The 13,445-nt window shown below is 38.6% G+C and overlaps 1 protein-coding gene across 8 annotated transcripts in view; it reads right to left on the bottom strand.

Annotated features, from left to right (window-relative positions):
• Nucleotides 1-13,445, bottom strand: part of TAF1 (TATA-box binding protein associated factor 1) — a 71,718-nt gene that overhangs the window by 24,953 nt on the left and 33,320 nt on the right. For all 8 annotated transcript variants that reach the window (XM_027534866.1, XM_027534868.1, XM_027534867.1 and 5 more), the window contains exons 29-32: nt 10,940-11,007; nt 9,505-9,627; nt 8,612-8,704; nt 8,443-8,527 (exon numbers count right to left, since the gene is read on the bottom strand). In XM_027534866.1, the coding sequence (XP_027390667.1) occupies nt 8,443-8,527; nt 8,612-8,704; nt 9,505-9,627; nt 10,940-11,007 (369 nt within the window). The remainder of the gene's footprint in view (nt 1-8,442; nt 8,528-8,611; nt 8,705-9,504; nt 9,628-10,939; nt 11,008-13,445) is intronic.

The raw sequence follows: 13,445 nt of genomic DNA, 5'->3' as shown, positions 1-13,445 counted from the left end.
CATTGACTGTAGTCCGCCAGGCTCCTCTGTTCATGGGATTCTCCAGGCAAGGATATTGGGAGTGGGTTGCCATGCCCTCCTCCAGGGGATCTTCCCAACCCAAGGATCAAACTTGTGTCTCCTGTCTCCTGCATTGGCAGGTGGATTCTTTACCACTGAGCCACCTGGGAAGCCCACAGACTATGCAGTTTATCTTAAATTTAATCAAACATTAAGTATTAAGGCCTCTGCCAACTACTTTATGGTTTTGCTAAGACTGGTATAAAGTTTGGGTTGTGTTTTTCAGACAGGATTTCTTTATCTATATCATTCTCACTGACATGGAATGTTATGTGACTTTTAAGACTATTGCGAATAGTTCTAATCCCAAGTTTTGGGTTTCTCTGATTATTAATATTCCTTCAAATGTAATCTGAACATGAACAGAGGCTCTGCAATTGATTTAGCACCTATGTGGTAGGTGAACAGACCTAGAGGCTTGAACACTAGTGTGCAGTCTATCACCACCTCTAGTACAAGACCTGAGTCCTCCAACGTGTACTGCATACTTCTGGGTGAAGTATTACTTATCTTTCACTTGTTGCCCAATGATCCTAACCTTAGTGCTAAGCATTCTAGCTATGTACAACTTAGCTCATATGTTACATACATGATAATCAAAGTATGTAAAATGCTATAGAAATATGCCATATGCAGAATGATATGTGTGAAGAATTTGAATGGAAAGGGTCAAAATAATGTTAATCAGAGATACCATTCTACTAACTTTGCTAGAAAATTTTTTTGAAATAAAAATGTTAAAGCAGGGAATAGATTCCACATGGACTTTATTACTATTAATTAGAAATAGAGGCAGGTTCATATCTGGCCAGACCAACACAGTTTCAAATAAAAGTATTATTTTGTATATAGTACCTGATGGTAGGAAACATCTCATATGTGCCTTCAACTCCATAATGGATATCCTTTTAGCACAAAACAAAGATCACATTTCTTATCTCATGACACCACTAACCCTTTCTGCCCTATTCAGAGGTTTCTTATACTCTCACCCACTGATTAAGGATGAGGGGAAGACAGCCTTCTAGGCTGTCTACTGCTGCTACCAAATTATTATTTACTTCCCCTTGGGGAAAAAAAAATTCCTCCTACTTTTAGGCTCGTTCTCTACCATGCCAGAGGTTGAAAACGAGCTGCCTTGGAGCTAGATTGGGCCGGCAGATAGATGTTTTTATTTGGCTTTCAGAGTTCAATCCACACTTGGCCCACCTCAACTCATTTACATTACTAGCCTGGCCCCTATAGGCCACTTGAGTTTGAGATCTCTGCTCTTCAGTTTTACTCACCATCATTAACCAACTCACATTACCAAGGACTTACACACCTGGCACAATCTTCTTGGCTCCAAATCCCTCTCCACTATGATGGGTTACTCTAATGTTCATATGTACCACCTATCCAAAATCCTTGTAAATCTTCATGCCAATGGTTTGCACCTCCATTCCAGCCAAACATATCCATGGCTATATCTAGAATGCTGTCTTTACTGCTAACTGTTAAGCAGATTTTACTGCTTAACCTCTGAAAGTTTCAATTCCAATATCCTACATTTCCTTATCTCAGCCTTGTATCTGTCCAGTCTCTTCATTCTCTCTCTGATCCAAAGGAAACTTGCATCCCCATTAAATCCTGTCTCTATCAGGCCTCTCCTAACTTTAGTTCAAAAACTAAGGCAATGTACAGCAGTATACCAAAGTAAGCTATAGGACTGCTGTTATTTATCTTTCTTCATCAGGAGGTGGGGGTGAGGGGATTTAAAATAACTTGGTAAGAAATTTGAAACATGTTAAACTATAAACAGATTTTCCCTAATACAAAATTTGTATTAATTCAAACCTTTATCTACATTTCTCTTCAAATTCTCTCTCCCACCACCTCACTCATTCTTAGCAAAAGGCCCTGTTTGCTATTTTGCAGAGAAAATGAGAGGCTACTGGGCAGAAACATTCTCAATGTTTATATTCCCATTCTCACAGGGATCTTATCTCATATTCTTTATTTTCTTCTCTTTCATCTATACAAAGATACCCTCTGTCCAACTGACTCATCCCTTCTAACACACTGATTAGAGTCTTCCTTCTTCCCTTCTTAGGCAAATTTCAGCCTCCACTTTTTAAATTCTCATTCACTCATATCCTCTGTAGTCTGGCTTTTGATTCTACCACTGTACTAAACTAGCTCTTCTAATGACCATTCTCTTTGGTCTTCTCTGTAGCACTTGATCTGCTGGCCATTTTCCTATTCTCTTGGTTTCTAGAGCATTACTCTCTTCTGGTTTTCCTTTTTTTCATCCTGGTCACTCCCCAGTATTCTCCACCCTATCCCTTAAATGCTGGTTTGGTATCTGTCAAATACATTCTCATCCTACATTCTCTCTTAACAGTGGTTCTTGACCTTTTTGGGTCACATATAACTTTGATAATCTGATAAAGCTATGGTCTTTCTACCCAGAAAAACATACAAGTGTATTTCAGCTATAGCATCAGAGGGTTCAAGGAATGTACCTGACTCCCTATTTGAACTCATCCACTTATATTTTTATATGCTGATGATTTGAAAAAATATCCATATATACAAACAGTACAGACTTCTCTTCTGAGCTCTGGACCTCTATTATCTACTCAAAGTCTTTACTTGGATATCCTACCTCAATACAACACAGCCCAAATTGAACTCTACCACTTTTCCTCCAAAACTACTCCTCCTTTATTTCCTATTATAGTCAGCCCTCTGTATCCATCCATGGGTTCCACAATGATGGAATCATTGGGCAAAAACATTTGTGAAAAAAATTTCAGAAAGTTCCATATTGCAAAACTTGATTTTTCTGCACACTGGAAACTATTTACATTGTATTTATAACTATTTACATAGCATTTACATTGTATAGGTATCGTAAGTAATCTAGAGATGATTTAAAGTATATGGGAGAATGTGTGACAGTTAGATGCAGATACTATGCCATTTTACAAGTGACTTGAGCATCTACAGATTTGGTATTCCTGGGAGTTGTGGACATCGAGGGACAACTATATTAGTCAATGATACCACCAGTTTGCCCAAGTCAGAATTCTGAATGTCATCTGACTTATCCGCCCTTCTAAAAACCAGATTTTTTAAATTAACAAAAGTACTTCATGCTCAATTAAAAAAATTCAAACATCTAAGTACAAAAAAGCATAAAGTGAAGATTATCCTCCACCTCTCCCTTTAGTAATTCTTCCTTATGACAACAATTGAACTAGTGACTGAGCCCTTTAGATGGGCTCTTCAGTACATCATTACTACTGAGCCCATTTCACTCATTTATGTTACCTGTCTGGCCTCCATAGGATCTAAATGTACAAATCCTTCTGTATATACTGTTGAGTGATCTAGTTTTCATCAATACATATCTTGGATATATTTGGGTATCAGCATATACAAGATACAGCTTTATTTGTTAGCTAATCTACCATTCTGATGGCTAAACAGTATTCCATCATATAGATGTACCATAGTTTAACTATTAATAATTTCTTATTGTTGGATATTTTAGAATGCTGTTTCCTTAATTACAAAGTTGCAATTACAAACATATGTACATTTGCACATATGCCTTTGCAAACTTGTATGAAATATTCCTTTGAGATGAACTTGCTTAGTCAAAGGGAATACACATTTATAGTCCTCTAAAAAGTTTGTACCAATTTCTGTTTTCACCAAGAGAACAGGAGTACTTGGCATCATTTTTAATTCTCCCTGTCCTTTACCTTGAAGAAGGCGATGGCACCCCACTCCAGTACTCTTGCCTGGAAAATCCCATGGACGGAGGAGCCTGGTAGAGTGCAGTCCATGGGGTCGCAAAGAGTCGGACATGACTGAGCGACTTCATTTTCACTTTTCACTTTCATGCATTGGAGAAGGAAATGGCAACCCACTCCAGTGTTCTTGCCTGGAGAATCCCAGGGACAGGGGAGCCTGGTGGGCTGCCATCTATGGCATCGCACAGAGTCGGACACGACTGAAGTGACTTAGCAGTAGTCCTTTACCTATACCCTCAATTTCTAGCCATTTATGAAGGTTATCAATTCTACTTCCTCAATATCTCTACCATCTGTCCCCATCTTTCCATTTTTATCGCTTCGTAACTTAGTTCAAGCTCTCAGTGCTTTAACTTGGATGGTTGTCAATAGTTTCTTTATTGGTGATTTGTCCTTTTAAAGGCTTAGTAAGACATACTAGGTGCCTTTCATGATTTGGGCCCACCTAACTTCATTGGATGCTGGGAGGGATTGGGGGCAGGAGGAGAAGGGGACGACAGAGAATGAGATGGCTGGATGGCATCACTGACTCGATGGACGTGACTCTGAGTGAACTCCGGGAGTTGGTGATGGACAGGGAGGCCTGGCGTGCTGCGATTCATGGGGTCGCAAAGAGTCGGACACGACTGAGCGACTGATCTAATCTGAACTTCATTGGAAGGATTGATGCTAAAGCTGAAACTCCCAATACTTTGGCCACCTGATGCGAAGAGCTGACTCATTGGAAAAGACCCTGATGCTGGGAGGGATTGGGGGCAGGAGGAGAAGGGGACGACAGAGGATGAGATGGCTGGATGGCATCACTGACTCGATGGACAGGAGTTTGAATAGACTCTGGAAGTTGGTGATGGACAGGGAGGCCTGGCGTGCTGTGATGCATGGGGTCACAGAGTCGGACACGACTGGACGACTGAACTGAACTGAACTTTAAAAACTCCTTTATTAACACCAAAACTAGTTCCCACTCTGCACCACAGCCAAACTCAACTGTTTGCACTTCCCTGTCCAAGGTGCTCTCATCTTTCTAGCATTTGCACTCTCTATCTGGAACTTCTTCCCTACCTTTCTCCACTTGACTATCTGCTCAGCACAGCAGGTGCTCAATAAAGAATTAGCTGCAATAATCATCATCCTTTAAATTTTAGCTCAAAAACGACCTCCTCTTGAAAGAGTTTCCTGCTTTCCATACCAGTAGAAAACTTGGAAAACTATAAAAGATGAACATGAAGATAATCCTAACCTTACATCTCAGAAATAACCACTATTACCATCACTTTTTTTAATGTATGTATCTTTTCATAAAAAGCATAACTGAGATGAAATTAAAGTTATGTGTTTTACTTTTCTCACTTAACATTCTAAGCACTCTTGTCATTAGTTTTTTTAGAATAAGCTTTCAATCTTTATACAATAATCTATCATGCAGGTGGCACACTAACTAGTCATTCCCTTTACATTAACCGTTCCAAAGTTATTTCTCATTAATATAAATGACATTATTGTGAATAGCTTTTTCTGTATCTCTGATTAGGACAGATTATCTTACTACATGCTAAGCACTTACACTCATTATTTCCTGTAATCCTCACAATAGCCATCTGAGGAGGGTATTATTATTTCCCCCATTTTACAGATGAGAAAGCAGAGTCTAAGTTGCTTGTCCAAAGTCATACTGCTATGAAGTTGGGGGGGGGGCAATATTCAAATTCAAGTCTACCTGACTATAAGATCTGTTCACTTAACTATTTTTAAGTCACAGTGCTATCAAAGAGCTTTCTAGAAATGTCTCATAATTTTATACTGCATATGTAAGAGTACCTACCTCACTAGCATTTTGAATACTTCCATTAAAAAGGAAACCAAGCTCATCTAATAGGCAAAAAACAGATGGTTTATCTGCTTCAATTTTTATTTCTTTGATTACCAGATACAACCGAATATTTATTCATTTTCACTTTGCATTTGATTTTTGTCTTGTGATCTGTCTACTGCCCTCTGCTCATTCCAATTACCATCTTCTGGGTTTTTCTCCTTATTGCCTTACCTAAGCTCCTCATAAACCTGCCCTCTATCTTAAGGCAGCTATCCCCAGGCCAAGCATCATCTCTGTAACATTCCTGCTAGCTTATTACTTGTTATATTCATTTTAAGACACCTGTGAGGCTGCTAACTTCTATTACCAGAATTTGGGCTGATTAGCTTTAGGTATTTTCAGGAAACAATAATGGAAAGATAAATGACCTGCATTTCCACTTTACAATCAGCAATAAGAAGGATACAAGGGACAAAGTAGATTCTTTTAACCCAACCTAGATGGAATAAACTAGAAGGCTCATCTCATCTCCTACCACTTCTCTTAATGAAATATATAGGTTCTAGCCAAGTACAGTTCCCTGAACTTGCCCTGTTCTTTCATTCCTCCATGATATTCTATCCTCTATACCCAGAATATCCATTTTCTCATCTGTCTTTCCGGTTGTCCGCTCCTTCACCTCCTCCTCCTAATTCTCTGTCCCTTCTGATGAACTTAACAGCCACACTACTTGGGCTGCTGAATACTGTAGGAGAAAAGTCATATAGACATGTAGATTTTCAGTTGAGACCTCAGTATGCTAGGCAATGCTCTTAAATTCCCTTAGCTCCCTCTTCTTTTTTGCTTCACGAGCTACATGGGATTGTCATTTTACTGCTTAATTCTTTCAGTGTTCTTCCATTTAGGATAAAGTAAAGGAAATCAGTTCTGAATATTCATTGGAAAGACTGATGCTGAAGCTGAAGCTCCAATACTTTAGCCATCTGATGCCAAGAAGCTGACTCACTGGAAAAGACCCTGATGCTGGGCAAGACTGAAGGCAGGAGGAAAAGGGGACAACAGATGGTGAGATGGTTGGATGGCATCACCAACTCAATGGACATGAGTTTGAGAAGCTCTGCGAGTTGGTGATGGACAGGGAAGCCTGGCGTGCTGCAGTCCATGGGGTCGCAAACAGTCAGATATGACTGAGCGACTGAACTGAAAAACATTTTTTTTTTTTTGGCTGTACCATGTGGCATGTGGGATCTTAATTCCCTGACCAGGGATTGAACCCCTGCCCCCTGCATTAGAAGTGTGGAGTCTTAACCACTGGACCACCAGAGAAGTCCCTGAAAAACTCTTAAGTATGGCATATGGCATACACTAGGTCCTCTTATGGAGAAGGCAATGGCAACCCACTCCTATACTCTTGCCTGGAAAATCCCACGGATGGAGGAGCCTGATAGGCTGCAGTCCATGGGGTCGCTAAGAGTCGGGCACGACTGAGCGACTTCACTTTCACTTTTCACTTTCATGCACTGGAGAAGGAAATGGCAACCCACTCCAGTATTCTTGCCTGGAGAATCCCAGGGACAGAGGAGCCTATTGGGCTGCTATCTGCGGGGTCGCACAGAGTCGGACACGACTGAAGCAACTTAGCAGCAGCAGCAGCAGGTCTTCTTATGATTTGACATCTACTTCTCTACATATAACCAGTCATTCACTACATTTAACTCTACACTTAACTGCAACCCCAATAACTCATTTCTTGAACCCAAGATGTAATTTCAGGCTTCTGTGCCTTCACATATGCTATTCTCTCTGCCTATAATGCTGTCTCCTCCACATCCTTTGCTTAGTAAACTCCACTGATCCTTTAGAACTCAGCTTAAGAAAATTCTATTATAGGAAGCTTCCTCTCATCCCACTCTGATTAAGATATTTTGTTTCTGCTTTACTTTGGCACTCTGTGCATGCATCTAGCATTACAACAAGTTCTGTGATTTTTCTTTTGTTTTCCCAACTAAACTATAGCCAATTTGGGGGCAGAGAACATATCTAATTTGATTTTATACCTGTAATATCTATCAGTGCCAGCACATACTAGGTGCTCAATAGATGTTTATTTAACAAGTAAGTTGTTCAAAACTGAAATTTATTAACTTGTTTACAAAGCCTTCCTAACCCTTAGGTGAAGGTGCTCCTTCATCTCCTCTAGGGCACTCTGTACATCCTTCTAATATAGTCCCTGATAAGCTGCATTTTAACTGTTTCTCTTCACTGACTGGACTGTGAATTACATGAGGACAGTGATGTCTTTCCCATCAGTAGACGGGAGTAGCTAGCACAGAACCTGACACATATCATTCAATCAGTTCATATACTGAGCAGGAATTCCATGCTCTGAGGAAGCACACGATTGTCTATGTTAGCACATTTCCCTAAGTTCCATCAAAGGGCCTGGGGAATAGGTAAGCTTTCACAACTCATGGAAAGTAGTGATGGCCCAAAGTGACATCCATATGATTTTTATTCTCATTTCATTTGTCTGTGCTTTTGAAGTTTAGAAAATAAATGTACATTGCTTTGTCATCATTAAACATTATTAGCAAACTTTACAGAACACACTAAAATATGTCTTTTTAAAAAAATGCAGTTAAGTCATTTGATTGACTCTGCTGACTATCACAGCTCAAGCCTGCTTTATGCACTTAACTTTTAATAATGCTAACTAATGTTGGGTGGATATACTGATGGAAAGAGAAAAAAAGGAGAAATACTCACCATTGTATTTAACACTGTTGGCCAGAATAAGGTTGACATCGTCTAGAAAGCTCTCCCGACTCTGATACTTGTGCTTGGAGATATTCTGTGATTAAAAGAAATCAAGGGACTCAGATACACATATAAAGTTACTTGCTTCCAAAAAGATATTTTAGACCAAATCACTCACTTTACGTATGGTCTCTAAATCCATTGGACTGACAATTACTTTGTAATAATCTGGAACAAACTTCTTATTAACTGGGTGATGAAACGGCCAAGACTTGTAAAAAGAAAGCATGAGAAATTAAATGGAAACAATTCTTTATACCAGAGCTTCTCAACCTTCACTGCGTCATAATGTTAAGACCCTGACAAAAGCTATGGACCCTTTTCCCAGAAAGACACATAATCATACAAAACTTTGCATATAATTTAAGGGGTTCACGGATTCTTTTAAGAGTTCATGTGCCCTGACAGGGTAAGGACCCCTGCTCTATATTCACAATTAAAATCTCGCATCCCCTAGTCCCATTGCAGAGGGTTCACAGCATTATTGCATACACAACATATGCCTATAACACAAAAGGAAACTCAGTTCAGAATTCCCTAGGGAAGATCATTATAACAAAATGATATAGAGACCCAACATGGTAGCCCTGTCATAAAGTTGCAAAAGGGAAAAACTGAAACAAAAGACAACAAATGCTGGGTAATTATCAAACTCTCCTTTGTTAAGAAGCACCTCTAAATCCAAAGCCTCCCATATTACCTGGCATCCTAATTTCTCTCCTGAGCTACTCAGAAGCATTAAATACTGAATGTCAACAACAGGAATAAAGACCCTCTCTATATCACAGATTCCTGGCCTCTTTGATTTCAATGATAATGCACTCATATAGCAAAAAGGTTTCTTTTTAAAATTATATACCAGTTTGAAAAAAAGAAAAAAATTACATTCCAGTTTGAATTGACAAACACCACACTCCAGACTCCCCAGTGATACACACACATGCAGACACTCTTTTGTCCTTTTCTTTCCTTTGTACTATCTTCACAATATTCAACATACAGACCACTTACATCTGGAACTGCCATCATTTTCTGGGTGACAATGTTGTCCAGAATAAAAGAAAATGCCACTTGGTCATCATCATCCAGCAAGGGGTTGATTGCTTTCTCTAAACGAGCCAATTTATCTTCTTTCTGACATGAAACAAAGCAAAGGAAACATAAAGGCTTTCCTGAGGTATAATCATCATAGAGTATTAAGGACAATTAATATTTCTCTTGTCCTAAAAAGTCTAACTTTGAATTGTAAACTCATCTGTTCCAGACAAAAATTCAGATAAGAAATAATACTCCAGTAAAAGGATCAAAAGAGATGTGTCAACCATTCTTATAGGTATTCTATCTTCTAGTCTTGTAGATCATCAAAAATATACACCCTTGGGCAACAACAGCTTAGTTCCCACAACAAAAACATCTTCACCAAATTAAGTTTTAATATCACACTGTTTTTGCTGTAAAACTATCACTGAAAACACTGAACACATTATTGTTGATTAGTAACTTTTATACAAGGGAATCTAACCCAATAAATTCATTTTAGACTACACTACGAAAAAGTCTGTATATCAATTGCTCCATGTCTTAACCCACTAAAAATCTTCTTAAAAATTATTTTTGGCTGCACTGGGTCTCTGTTGCTGTGCATGGGCTTCTCATTGCAATGGTTTCTCCTGTTGTGGAGCATGGGCTCTAGAGCTTGGGCTCAGCAGCTGAGGTACACGGGCTTAGTTGCCCTGTGGCATGTGGAATCTTCCCCCTCTAGGGATCGAACCTGTGTCCCCTGCATTGACAGTTGGATTCTTAACCACTGGACCACCAGGGAAGACCATGCCTTTTGTTTAAGTTTTTTGTTTTTTTTTTTTAGCCTTTCTAAGTGGGTATGAAGTATTAACTGGTTTAACTGGTTTAAATTTTTATTTCCACAATGATCAACCAAACTTATAATCTTTTCATGTTTATTGGCCATTTGGCAATCTTCTTTTACGAAATTTCTACTTCAATATTAACATCATCACATTTATATTTTTTAGGCCTGTACAGCTGCCATATTTTGTTGTTGTTAAGAAGATAAAATACAGATTATCTTTTAAAAATTAAAATTTATCCCTGCCAAAACAGTCTCTTAGCTTCAGCTGGCTTTCCAGGAAGTCAATTTCCTTAGCCCTTTCTAAAGTGTTATGTGGATTTTAGATTTTAATCCTAGCTCTACTATTTAACAGCCACGATGCCCAAGACAAGTTAGTTTCTCCTATGGACCTCAGTTTTTCCATCAACAAAAGGGAGGTAATTAGACTATATGATTTCTAAGGTCCCTTCCAGACTCTAATGTACAAAAGACCTGCTTCTCCCTCATTTCTCTAATCTTCTGTTACATTCCCTACTTCCTCAATTCTGGTACCTGCCAGCTTCAAATTCTACCGCCTTTCTCTCATTTTAAATGTCTTACCTCTTTAAGTTTTTCATCACAGAGATCCAGCATTGATTGAGAGATCTGGGTCAGTGAGTGCTTTGGCCCTAGATTACAGAGAAACAAACAGGAAGAGATGAGACCACGGACACAGGAGGCAAGAGTACCAACACCTTTCCAGACTTGCACCAACCTAGCTGCTGAGTCAGACAGATGTTCAGTCTTACCTCTATTTTTCAGTGCCTAACACATACCAGATGAATAATATGGATGAATACACTAATTTTAATTCTCTCCCTTATTGTGTATATCCACACACAGCAGACTACCTTTGATACTGCTGCCTTTAATACCTTGAAAATAATACTATGGATAGGGAAATGACAATTTATTTAAGGATGACTAAGGAGATCATCTTTAGCATTCAAAATTTGTGACTGCAATTTTCATTTGCAGAACTCATGGTTTGTGATGTCTGCCCAACACATGGCTAATCCAAAGCCTTTGTCAGAAAACAATCTCCATCCTAGCTCAGACTACTACTTTAGTTTCCCTGAAGTCCCTAACAAGAGTTTCACAAAATCCTCCAACTATCACCTACATTCCCTGCTTATGGCTACCCTAGTTTAAGCTCATCATAGGGATAGTCAAAACATTTTCTTCTAAACAGTAATTCTATTTCCTTGCAGTATCCTTTGTTTATCTTCCTGTCAATTCTTTCAAAGTAAGTGCTCCCCAGAGCCTAAACCTTAGCTCTATTCTCAACTACTTATTAATTAATTAGCTGGCATTTATTTGTTCATTCAGCAATTTTTTAATGACTGTGATATGTTCAATGATGAGATTAAAGGGAAAATAAGACACAAGTCCTACCTTAGAGAGTTCTTGGTTTAGTCAAAGAAAATGACATGAAAATAAATTGCTATACAACAAGGTATAAGTGCTGGAAGTATCTATGAGTGAAATGATATGATATCTGGAAATATAAATAATGAACAAGACTGGCCATATGCTGGTAAGTCTTGAACTGGGTGAATAGGTGTACTGAAGTTTATTTACTTTCTCTCTACTTCTGTATATGCCTAACAATTTCCATAATAAAAGTTTTTAAAAAGTGAGTGTAAGTGCAAATAGAGGAATATACTGATTACTATGAACTGTGGAGGGTTTGCAACAGTTTTAAAACAATTAAATCTGAGTACCAGGAAAGGCTTGTTGTGACTGATACTTGAGCAATGTCATTAATGAAGAGAAGTCCACCAGGTAGATAGTATTGTAGAAAAACATTCCAGAGGGAAGAAGAAGTGTGCAAAAACATTTAACTAAGCAAATTCATGGAAACATGAAGCAACACATTTCACAACAGGAATCACAAGTAGTTCTGTACAACTGGAATACAGGTACGTGTGAGGAAGAGAAACCAGAAATGGAACTTGGAAAGGCTGGACGGGACATATTACAGTGGTCTAATAGGAGATACAAAGGCACTGAAGATTTTAAGCTAGAGAGTAATTTTTCAAACTTGTATATCAGAAAAAAATACCCTGTCAACAGTATGAAGAACTAAGGCAAGCAGCAGAGAGAAAGTCTGGAAGCAATTGCAAGAGGTCAAAGAAGAGATGACAAGGGCTTCAACTAAGACAGTTGCAATGGAGACCAAAAGGAAGGGAATTTGTTCTAGCAAAATTTAGAAGGTACAATTTATGGAACTTAGTGATCTATGAGTGCGGGAGAGGGAGAGTGAATCAACGATGACTCATATTTCTAGGTTGTATAACTGGAAGGATAGTAATACCACTGATGGTGGTATCATTACTATTATCATCATTTGGGTATAAGGAAAAAAGAAGATTGAGCTAGAGGGGGATGTAAGGAGAAAATCATTTCCAAATTTTTACTAACATTGCCCCTAAATGACCCACAGGTACCTCAAGCTCTGCATTTTCAATGTCAGCTCTTAGCTACCCATTTTTTTTTATGCAATTATGCTTGCCAACTTAAATGATAGTTGGACCTAACAAATTTATTCTTCCTTTGTATGTGTCTGGTACTCTGCTAGGCCCTTGGAATACAAAGATGAATGGTCTCTCTAGGAGGTCACAAAGTGGTAGGAAAATCAAATATATAATCAATTATATGTAACATAATAAGAGCTATAAAAGTTGATTTAATTGTGCTAAGGGGCACAGATGATTGAAAAATGGGTACCGTGAGCAATGTGAATACATCTTCATGAAGCGAGGATATGAGCTAGGCTGGAAATATGAATGGAAAGAGAATAAAGGGCATTCCTTACAAAGGGCAAAGACTGTGCAAAGGAATGAAGACATGGGATAGGATATTTAGTGAAATACAATGCTGAGTGTGGCAGGAATCTATATCTATAGTAGGTATGGGAGCCAGTCATTGGAAATGAGACTAGATAAACGGGTCAGGGCTGCTTGTGAAAGGTATTAAAATCTAGGTACAACTATTGTCGCATGCGTACAGGTGAAAAAACGGAAAAGGTTATAAGATGCTAAATAAGTCATCTAAGGTAATTCAA

Source organism: Bos indicus x Bos taurus, chromosome X (genome assembly GCF_003369695.1).
Source record: "Bos indicus x Bos taurus breed Angus x Brahman F1 hybrid chromosome X, Bos_hybrid_MaternalHap_v2.0, whole genome shotgun sequence".
Classification (NCBI taxonomy): domain Eukaryota; kingdom Metazoa; phylum Chordata; class Mammalia; order Artiodactyla; family Bovidae; genus Bos; species Bos indicus x Bos taurus.
The sequence above is the reverse complement of the archived record's forward strand: the minus strand, read 5'-3'. Positions and strand labels throughout refer to the sequence as shown.